This window comes from Zophobas morio, unplaced genomic scaffold, assembly GCF_036711695.1.
Source record: "Zophobas morio isolate AGI-343-1 ecotype UQ-CSIRO unplaced genomic scaffold, CSIRO_AGI_Zmor_V1 ptg000007l, whole genome shotgun sequence".
NCBI lineage: Eukaryota > Metazoa > Arthropoda > Insecta > Coleoptera > Tenebrionidae > Zophobas > Zophobas morio.
In genome coordinates, this window is record NW_026972112.1 from 8,444,810 (window position 1) to 8,456,398 (window position 11,589).

At 29.1% G+C, this 11,589-nt stretch overlaps 1 protein-coding gene across 1 annotated transcript; it reads right to left on the minus strand.

Moving 5' to 3' along the window:
• On the minus strand, positions 1-7,964 carry LOC135124076 (uncharacterized). The gene is made up of 3 exons (XM_064048940.1): positions 7,441-7,964; positions 7,037-7,389; positions 1-1,744 (listed from the first exon to the last, which is right to left on the minus strand). Exons 1-3 carry the CDS (start codon positions 7,929-7,931, stop codon positions 60-62), a joined length of 2,529 nt encoding a protein of 842 aa, XP_063905010.1. The 5' UTR covers positions 7,932-7,964; the 3' UTR covers positions 1-59.
• Between the last annotated feature and the right edge of the window lie 3,625 nt (positions 7,965-11,589).

Sequence of the window (11,589 nt, forward strand, 5' to 3'; positions counted from 1 at the left end):
TACACAGTAAATCATCTATCTATTTAAAAAATACAATAAAAGTATTTCTTCTATCCCCCTTACTTGGCTAACCCGCTGACAGACTCATTTTCCCCCACTGATTTATCTTCACTCGTGGTATACTTCATCGAAAAATTACTACTTCCATGCTCCTCCCCTCCCCCCGAACTCTTGGAACTCTTACCAGGACAGAGATCATCTTCACCCTCATAATTAATCCATCTTTCCTCACAACTACACTCATCGTCTTCCAAAGTATAAGCCGAAAAGCAAAACTTTCTAATACAGAGGTTGAACAACGCCAAAGGATACAAGAAGAAGAACATCACATTCAAGCAAAACTGTCCAGCTACAGAAATTCCAACATCGTTCCGGTACTCACAATCTTTGTTATCGCATATCACGTCTGGTTTTTCAGTACCCAGAATAGTATCCAGACCCCACAGACCAATCTCTTTTGAACACAACCCCAAAAGAGCTTTAATCAAACCCATTATCAATAGTGTCAGAATTAAGAAAATGAACATGTGGAAGAACATCGCTAGGAGTTCATCTAGGTACGACGACTCAACTAGATGGGTTGCTTCTGGGAAACCACCTTGAAACCCAGCGGCATGGTAGCTGTTCAAACTCATGGGGTAGCACTTCAGACCTGCATCTGCGACGTAGCAAACGCATTCGCAGTGCCAAATACATATACAACGGTCGTACCTATGAATCCTGATTTCACGAACCGCTAACATTTCTTGATTGATATTGTGGACATGGATGGTACAATACAGATCTCTGACCGGAAGAAAATACTCAATGTAGAGATTGAAGATGTGTTGGTGCTGTGCTGGTATAAGTACTGATTTGGAAGCGATGTTGTTGAAAGTTGCTGGAACATCCAAAGGACATCCACTCATCCGCACATAGAAAACACCATACAGAAGTCCCGAGTTCGTCACTTTCACTATTATTCGTGTTTTTTCTGGATTTGTGGCATCTGTGTAGATCTCAGTGATTGTTGCGTAAGCATTCGGTTTCAATAAAGTCACCAAGTCAGCGTTCAGTTCGAAAAATAAGTTACTGACGTGCCTTTTCATATATACTAGTTTGATGTACTGGATTTGTCCTGTGGAGTTGTACCCTACAGGATCTTCAGCCAAAGTACCAAAGAACTTCAAAAAATAGTTTCCAGGTCTTCCTTCTCGTTCCGCTTGGATGTCACCTTCTTCAAGCTGCTTCGGCTGATTTCCTAGACACGATCCTTGTGGTAACGCGCACCTCTTTTTTTGTTTGTTGAAAGCTTCGTACCCCACACCCACAGTGTCGCAAGTTTTGCCATCGTCAGACATCATTTTTCTGGGTAGAAGCATGAACTGGTCAGGATCTACCACTCTTCGTTCGGGGATTAACAGCTTCAAGCTTCTGTAATCTAGAGCTGCGTCGTTCATGTCTATTTCTTCCGCGCAGTACCTTGCGACGAAGTCTTTGTCGACGAAGGAGAGTTTCTGGGTGCCTAGTTCTATGACTTTTCCCAAAGTTAAATCCATCCAGTGGGTGTTCCCGTGGCAGTCTTCGTATTTTTGGAAGATCTGGATGCGGAGACGGTGGACGATTTTGGGTTTGGTTACTTGATAGACGGAGTACCAGAGGTTGGCGAAGGTGAGGCAGTGGGTGCTTTCGTGGAAAGATTCAGGGAGGCTATCTAAATCGACGTCGTCGCAGCTTTGACCACCACGACGCTGCCGAAATTTTCCTAAAAAAAAAAAAACTTGATTGTAAAAAAAAAATTAAACGTTTATGTGAAAATTATAGAAAGTCGGTCCGGTTTTCTGTAAACGTGAGTAACTGCGTCGGAATGAACAAACCCTTTCGGCCTACTTGGTGCACTTGACGGGCGGCAAAACTCAAAGCCGTCTCTGACGTTTATTTATGTCTTTGTTGTAGTCATAATTGTATTGTTACGGGCCTAAAAGACATTTCCGTCTAATCTGGTACCTGGACTAAACAAGCTGTTTCAAAGAGCAAAGTATGTCTATTTCACGAATGGTTTTACGCATTTTTATAAAATTCTAGTAGAGTGGCTGGACTTACTGGTACACACATTTTTATTCATTAGTTGTATTTCATACAGCAAAACTCGCGGAGGTGTCGTCAGTCAAAAATCTATCAATTTCTGAAGAAGTTGATATATGAATTTTATACAAAATATCACAAAGTTTGTCTTTCCGCTTATATTCGTGTTAAAATTCGAATTATTTCTTGAATTTTCATAATTTTAGAGTTGCGTTTCTTGGTTTTTTATCAATGTATGTTTTTAAAAATTTACAAAAAAAAGTCTTTGTTACTTACACAAAAGGTGCATTGAAATTTTCAACATGCGAGATTTTTTTTATCATTAAAAATTTTAAAATCGACAACGATCTTTGACTTTAAGGTAAAAATTTTTAATCTCAAGCAAAGACTCGGATGGATAAACCCCCCATTAACAATAGGATGACGTCATTTCCAAAATTTACATTAGTAAATTAAATATTATTTTAATTTGATAAAATAAAGTACTCCTTTACGTGTGGTTTATCCCTTTCCAAAAAATTGATGACGTCATCTGAAAATTTTACCGAATAAATCAACTCTGAAATATGCAAAATAAGTATTATGACTTTACTTGTACAAAGTGATTAAAAAAAATAATAAATGAGGGAAAATATTATATTGATTAAATCAAGAATGACGCTTTTTCAAAAAGTCTGTATATCTTTGACCAATTTTTTGATGTCACAATTTTTCGGTTTTTCTTTTCCTTCCATTGTGCAATTTTTTGAAATCTCACTTTTTCATTTTTTCTTTATTTTTTCCATATTTCACGGTTTTGTTTTTTCAACTTTAATTTTGTCAATTTCTTGACTTGCCAATTTTTAATTTTCGATTTTTCAATTTTTTCTTTCCTCAGTTTTTCAAGTTTTTGATTTTTATTTTTCATTTTCCCGATTCTTTAATTCTCATTTTCTCATTTTTACAAAACAATTTTTTGTTATTCGTTATTTTTCAACGTTGCTTCCAAGTTTATAATATTTCGTTTATTCAACCTTTCAAATTTTGAATCTTTGATTTTTAATTGCTCGATTTTCCTATTTTTAAATGATTCAATTTTGCAATTTTGGGGTTTCTCCGAGTTTTGATTTCTTCAATTTTCAATAAGTATTTCGAATTTACAATTTTTCGTTCTTTCGATTTTGAACTTTTTCGATTTTTGACTTTCTCAATTTTTAGTCTTTCAATTTTTCATTACTTTAATTTTTCAATTTCTTGATTTCTAATTTTGACATTTTTCATTGTTTTCAATTTATACATTTCTTTTCTTATTTTTGATTTTTCAAGATCACTATTTTGCAATTTTTCCATTTTTTTTATTCGAAAAGTTGAAAAATCGAAAAAGTGGAAAATCCAAAAACCGCAAATCGAATAACTGAAGAAAATAAAAATTGAATAACTGAAAAAGTAAAAATCAAGAAACTAAAAAATTAAAAAAATAATCAACCGAAAAATTGGAAAGAAGAAAAAACGAATCGAATCGACAATTTGGAAAACCCAAAAACTGTAAAATCGAAAATTATAATATAGTTGTCAAAATTGTAAAATCGCATAACTGTAACATTGAAAAATCGAAAAATTGGAAAATCGAATAAATGTCAAAGTTTTAAAATCCAGTAACTGAAAAATGGAAAAATTGTAAAATTATAAAATTGAAAATGTGGAAAATTTTCAAAAATATATAATCTTTATTGCATATTTAAAGTCAAAATTATAAAAATTGCAAAAAAGTTGACGAAACGAAAAACTGAAAAATCGGGAAACTAAAAAATCTAAAATTGAAAAACGAGAAATTAAAATATCTAAAGGTTGAAAAACTAAAAAATTGAAAACTCCAAAAATTGAAAATTTTCACATTCGAAGAAAGAAAAATTATAAAATCTGAACATTCAAAAACCAAAAAATTCAAGAAATGAAACATTAAAGAATCGAAACATCGAAAACTGGAGAAATTTTAAATCAAAATTTAGTTCCTTTATTTTTCAACGTTTCTTTGGATTTTATAATTTTCGTTTATTCAATTTTTCAAATTTTTAATCATAGATTTTTCAGTTGCTCTTTTGGTTTTCTCCAATTTTTGTTTTCTTCAATTTTCAATATTTCAACTTTACAATATTTCGTTTTTTCGATTTTTGAATTTCACAATTTTTAGTCTTTCGATTTTTCAATTTTTCATTTCTTTAATTTTTCAAGTTCTTGATTTCCAAGTTTGACATTTTTCAATGTTTTCATTTTGTATACATATTTTCTGTTTTTATTTTTGATTTTTCAATTTCACAATTTTGCAATTTTTTCATATTTTGTTTCGAAAAGTTGTAAAATCGAAAAATTAAGGCGAAAAACTACAAAGTGGAAAAATTGAAAAATCTAAACACTGAAAACACTGCAAAATAGAAAAAGTGAAAAATCCAAAAACTGCAAACTAAAGAACCGAAGAAACTAAAAATCAAGAAACTAGAAAACTGAAAAACATTAATGAATCTAAAAATCGGAATATTGAATAAATGTAAAAGTTTTAAAATCCAGTCATTGAAAAATGGAAAAATTCTAACATTATAAAATTGAAAATGTGGAAAATATAAAAAAATATTGAATTTTTATTGCATATTTAAAGTTAAAATTTGAAAAATTGCAAAAGATTGAAGTATCGAAAAACTGAAAAATCTAAAATTGAATTGAATTGACTTTACAATATTTCGTTTTTTCGATTTTGCACTTTTTCGACTTTTGAGTTTCTCAATTTTTAGTCTTTCGATTTTTCAATTTTACATTTCTTTAATTTTTTAAGTTCTTGATTTCCAATTTTGACATTTTTCACTATTTTCATTTTATATGCATATTTTCTTTTTTTATTTTTGATATTACAATTTCACAATTTTGCAATTTTTCCATTTTTTGATTCGAAAAGTTGAAAAAGCGAAAAACTACAACGCTCAAAAATTGAAAAGTCCAAAAACTGAAAAAAATTGCAAAATCAGAAAAGTGGAAAATCGAAAAATTGCAAATCGAAGAACTGAAGGAACTAATAATAAAGAAACAAGAAAATTGAATAAAATTAATGAATTGAAAAACTGAAAAATTTAATAAATGTAAAAGTTTTAAAATCCATTAATTGAAAAATGGAAAAATTATAAAATTATAAAATTGAAAATGGGCAAATTTTAAAAAATATCTAATTTTTATTGCATATTTAAAGTCAGATTAGAAAAAATGCAAAAAATTGAGGAAACGAAAAAATAAAAAATCGAGAAACTGGAAAATCTAAAATTGAAAAAAGAATAATTGAAAAATCTAAAAGTTGAAAACGGAAAAACTTAACCGAAAAATTGAAGAAATGAAACATTAGAGAACAAAAATTGAAAACTCGGGAAATTTTAAACCGAAATTCATTTCCTTTGTTTTTCAACGTTGCTTTCGATTTTATCATATTTCCTGTATTCAATTTTTCAAATTTTCAATCTTCGACTTTTCAATTGTTCGATTTTCCAATTTTTAAATTATTCAATTTTGCAATTTTTGGTTCCTCCAATTTCAATATTTCGACTTTACAATATTTCGTTTTTTCGATTTTGCACTTTTTCGATTTTTGAGTTTCTCAATTTTTAGTCTTTCGATTTTTCAATTTAACTTTTCAAATTCTTGAGTTCCAATTTTGACATTTATCCATTTTTTGAATCGAAAAATTAGAAAGCGAAAAACTACAAAGCGGAATAAATTGAAGAATCGAAAAAGTGGAAAATCCAAGAATCCAATCGGAGAACTGAAGAATCTAAAAATTGAATCACTGAAAAACTAAAAATCAAGAAACTAAAAAATTGAAAAAAAAATTAATTGAAAAATTGTGAAGATGAAAAACGCATCGAATTGAAAAATTGGAAATTCCAAAAATTGTGAAATCGAAAAATTGAAAAATTAATACCGAGAAATTCAAAATTGGAAAAGAAATAAATGTTAAAGTTTTAAAATTAATTGAAAAATGGTGTTATTCTAAAATTATTAAATTGAAAATGTGGAACATCTAAAAAAATATATAATTTTTGTTGCATATTTAAAGTCAAAACTAGAAAAATTGCAAAAAAAATTGAAGGAACGAAATATTGAAAAATCGAGAAAGTGAAAAATTAAAAATTGAAAAACGAAAATTTAAAAAATCTAAAAGTTGAAAAACCGAAATACTGAAAACCGAAAAATTGAAAAATACAAAAACTGAAAAATTTCACATTGGAAAAAAAATACAATCAAAACACTGAAAAACCGAAAAATTGAAAACGTGAACCATAAAATGATCGAAAAAGAGGGAAATTCTGTCGAAATAATCTTCGAACAATTTTTTAATTTAAAGACACGAATGCAATTACTTTACTACTACTAAAAAATTATGGTAAAATTTTAAGTACATTTTAAAATATGTTGTGGTAAAAAAATTAAATTTTAAAAATTTGAATATTCAACTCAAAAGTCGGTTGGTGAATTTGGGAAATCTCTTATGATTCCGCATCCACTAGTGTTAAAATGAGATTTTTATTATTTAAATTTCGTTGTAAGTTCATTTTTTCCTGAATTTTCATTTTTCTGCAATTTGCTGCATCATATTTTAGAATTCACTTCAAGTTTTGTCTTAGATTTTACTATGAAATTTTAATATATAAAAATCAAATTTGAACACGAATAGAAGCAGAATGACACGGAACGAATAGTACACATCATTCTTAAATAAATAGAAAAATATCTATTTGTTTTTACTCCGGTTGTACCTACCCTAAGTTTGTAAACTGAAAAAGTTACACCACTGTACTTAAGCCCAAAGTCCTTTTCATAATTAAAACAGTTTAGTGTTTGATCGCCTTAATATCACAATTATTTTGACATCGCGGCCCCGAATTGGGGTGTCGTTGCTCTTTCCACCCCTCTATAAACCTCAAGTTTGTTGTCCAAAAAAATTACTGCTATTTACCATCCTTTAACTCAGTAAATTGTTGGTAATTCACACTTTTGTCGGCACGCTTTTGACTCCGTCCATAAACCATTTTACCGTCTCGTCCTGTAAATCCATAATGTTTATAATGTTCATAATCATTTTCTCCGGGATGATTTTTATGATACTCAGGTACACCAGCATCCAAGGTCCATTGACCTTCGTTTGCGTGCTCTTCTCTAAGCCGATTTTTTTCAGGATCGCACGAACAGCAAAATCCGGTACTGTAAGGCACAATTTTGCCTTCATTTTGAACAACACCACACGTGGGATTCTCGTTTCCGGTGTCGCAACCGCGGTAGTTTCGGTTATATTTGTTGTAGACGGTCTCTCTGCAACAATTTTGTTTTAAAACCAAAAAAGTAAAAACGTTAGTGACGCACTTGGCTTCTGAATTTACAGCTCGCTCGAACTTCAAACCGTACACTTGAAGAACAGGATCTTGGCGAATTCTCACGGCGTAGGGGTTCAAAATTCTTACTTTTTTTAGAGTCGTGGCATCAGTGATGTGGTCAATGATGACATACTGGCTTTTATCGCTCGGCAGGCCTTCGTTGTTTATTTTAATGGTGAGGAGCAATTTCTGGTTACATTCGGTCAGTTTTTCGGTTACTGGTTTGTTATTGTGGACTACGATTTGGTGCGATTTTGACCAGTTTGTGCACTTGAGATTAGGACAGTCGGTGATGACGGATTTCACTTCGAAAGTGGTGGATTGTTCTTGTCGTTTACAGCATTTTAAGTTGTTCATGCAGCATATGGCGTTTTGTTCTTCGGCGTCGAGTTTTTTACGTAAATTGTCACTGACGCGATGGACTGAACTGACTAATGGAAAGTCGAGAGATAACGCAATTAATAGAAGATATAAGTACATTGTAAGTAAATAATATGAAAATAATGGGTAAAACTAAAGTTGTAAACTTGTCAAAAAAAGTCAAAATGACGGAATAACCGTTTGATGTTGACTTTTTTCTAATTAACTAATCAAGTGACTGGAGTAGATCATTCCAGATTAGACATAAAAAAAATAGAAAATATGTGTGTGATTTTTAGACATAATTGCTTAGTACTATTATCCGTTCACGATCTTTATATAGTAGGGTTGGCCATGAAAATCTAGTGAGTTTGTTGGTATTCGATGCAGAAGAATAAAAATTACCTGAACTTTTTTCGTTAGGTTATATTTTATTAAATTAAAGGTTAAAAAATATGCCAGAAATATAAACATTGTTGCCGATACTTTCAGTTTTCAGCAGCAATGACCAAGTTAATGGTATCCATTTCTTAGAAAGCATAAAACTTTACGCTATTTAAACAGTTATTCGGCTTTTTGTAAGTGTTTATTTCACATGTAAGGAACAAACACTAAAATTTCACTTAAACATTGTTTTTATATGAATGGGGGTTCTACATACGACTATTGTAATTTTTTGATTTCTCAATTTTTGGATATTTCGTTCAATTTTGTGATTTTTCTGTTTTTCGATTCTTCAATTTTTCTCCTATTTTAATTTTTCGATAGTTTGAGTTTTGGGCTTTTTTAGTATGTCGATTTCTCGAATTTTCGAGTTCTAAATTTTTCGATTGCTCGAGTTTCGAATTCTATATTTTAATTTTTCAATTTTCCGAAATTTTAAATTTTTGGCGTATTTCGGTTTCTCAATTTTTCGATTTCTCCACTTTTCGACTTTTCGACTCCTCAATTTCTCGATTTTTTACTTTTCGCTTTTTCGATTTTTGAATTATCCAATTTTTCAATTTTCCAATTTTTTAAATTTTCAACTTTGGATTTCTCGATTTGTCGATTTTTCAGTTTTAGATTTTCGAATTTTTGGATTTTTAGATTTCTCTATTTTTTGATTTTTCACTTTATATTTATTTTATTAGTATTTTTGTTTTCCAATTTTTTTTAGTTCTTCAATTCTTCGATTTTTCGACTTTGCTTTATTGGTTTTTCGATTTCTCAATTTTCCAATTGTTTAATTTCTCAATTTTTGGATATTTCTTTCAGTTTTGGGATTTTTCAATAATTAGATTCTTCGATTTTTCGACTTCTGTATTTTTAGATTTTAATTTTTTGGATCTTTAGTTTTTCGTTTTTTTAAGCTTTTTCGACTGTTTTATAGTTTCGAACTATCAATTTTTCAACTTTTCGATATTTTAATTTGTATTTTTAAAATTCCAGATTTTTCAATTACTCGAGTTTTCAGTTCTTCTATATTTTAATTTGTCAATATTCCGAATTTGTAAATTTTCGATTTTTCGATTTCTCGACTCTTCGACTCCTCGATTTCTCGAGCTTTTGATTTTTCGATTTCTCGTTATCTCAGTTTTTAAATTTTTGATGTTTAGATTTCCCCATTTTTCAATTTTACGGTATTTTAATTTTTCAATGTTTTAAATTTTCGATTTTTCAGTTCTTCAATATTTCTTAATTTTTCAAATTTTGACGATTTCTCATTTAATCTATTTTTTTATTTTCCCATTTCTCAACTTGCCAAAGTTTCGATCATTCAGTTCTTTAGTTCTTCAATTTTTTAATTTCCCAATTTTTGGATATTTCGTTCAATTTTGTGATTTTTCAGTTTTTGGGTTCTTCAATTTTTCTCCTATTTTTAGTTTTTCGATATCTGAGGTTTGGGATTTTTTAGTATTTCGACTTCTCGATGTTTCGAGTTCTGGATTTTTCGATTTCTCGGCTTTTTGCTTTTGGGATTTTCAATTTTTCGTTTTTTAAACTTAGGATTTTTCAATTTTTCAACTTTTCGATATTTTAACTTTTCAGTTTTTACAATTTTAGGTTTTTCGATTTATCGAGTTTTCGGTTCTTCTGTATTTCACATTTTCAATTTTTCGATGTTTCAATTATCAAATTTTAGAATTTCCAATTTTTCTTTTTTTGATTTTTTGATGTTAGGCTTTCTCCATTTTTCAATTTTACGATATTTTAATTCTTCAATGCTTTATATTTTCAATTTTTCGATTTTCAATTCTTCAATATTTTTTAATTTTTCAAATTTTGCGTTTCTGAATTTTCAGTTTTCAGATTTCTCGATTAATCTATTTTTTGATTTTCCCCTTTCTCGACTTTCCAAAGTTTCGATATTTCAGTTCTTCAATTTTTCGATTTTTCAGGTTTTTGTTTTTTCAGTTTTTAATTTCCTAATTTTTGGATATTTAGTTCAATTTTCTGATTTTTTAGTTTTTGGATTCTTACATTTTTCTTCTATTTTCCAGTTTTCCAATTTTTAAATTTTCGAGTTTCGATTTTTAAATTTTAGATTTTCGAATTTATTTTTTTGATTTTTTGATGTTTGGATTTCTCCATTTTTCAGTTTTAGGATATTTTAAATTTTCGATGTTTTAAATTTTCGATTTTTCGATTTTTCAATTCTACAACATTTTTTAAATTTTCAAATTTTGACGTTTCTGAAGTTTCAGTTTTCAGATTTCTCGTTTAATCTATTTTTTAATTTTCCCCTTTCTCGACTTCCCAAAGTTTCGATATTTCAGTTCTTCAATTTTTCGATTTTTCAGGTTTTTGATTTTTCAATTTTTTAATTTCCTAATTTTTGGATATTTCCTTTAATTTCCTGATTTTTCAGTTTTTGGATTCTTCGATTTTTCTTCTATTTTTCAATTTTCAAATTTTTTTAAATTTTCGAGTTTCGATTTCTCTATTTGTTGATTTTCAGTTTTTCGATTTTTAAATTTTAGATTTTCGAATTTCGATTATTTGATGTTTGGATTTCTCTATTTTTCAATTTTACGATCTTTTAATTTTTCAATGTTTTAAATTTTAGATTTTTCGATTTTTCAACGTTTTAAATTTTAGATTTTTCGATTTTTCAATTGTACAATATTTTTTAATTTTTCAAATTGTGACGTATCTGAATTTTCAGTTTTCCGATTTCTCGATTAATCTATTTTTTGATTTTCCCATTTCTCGACTTCCCAAAGTTCCGATCTTTCAGTTCTTCACTTCTTCAATTTTTCGATTTTTTAAGTTTGCGATTTTGCGACTTCGCTTTTTTTTGAATTTTCGGTTTCTCAATTTTTCAATTTTTGGATATTTCGTTCAATTTTGTGACTTTTCAGTTTTTCGATTCTTCAATTTTTCTTCTATTTTTCAATATTTCGATATTTGAGTTTTGGGATTTTTTAGTATTTCGAATTTTCGAGTTCTAGATTTTTTGATCGCTCGAGTTTCCAATTCTATATTTTAATTTTTCAATTTTCCGAATTTTTAGATTTTCGATTTTTCGATTTTGGCCGATTTCGGTTTCTCAGTTTTTAGATTTTTCGACTTTTCGACTCCTCAATTTCTTGATCTTTTGATTTTTCGATATATCGATTTTTCGATTTGTCGGTTTTTCGATTTTTTACTTTTCGGTTTTTCGATTTTTGAATTATCCCATATATTTTTTAATTTTTAAAATTTTGATGTTTCTGAATTTTGAGTTTTCCGATTTCTTGATTAATCTGTTTTTTTGATTTTCCCATTTCTCGACTTCCCAAAGTTTCGATCTTTC

Coding starts and splice junctions, on each gene's coding strand:
- LOC135124076 (XM_064048940.1), bottom strand. CDS start 7,931: ATGTACTTATATCTTCTATTAATTGCGTTATCTCTCGACTTTCCATTA. Junction 7,390..7,440: donor GCTGTAAATTCAGAAGCCAA/GTGCGTCACTAA, acceptor AAATTGTTGCAG/AGAGACCGTCTACAACAAAT. Junction 1,745..7,036: donor ATTTACTGAGTTAAAGGATG/GTAAATAGCAGT, acceptor TTTTTTTTTTAG/GAAAATTTCGGCAGCGTCGT.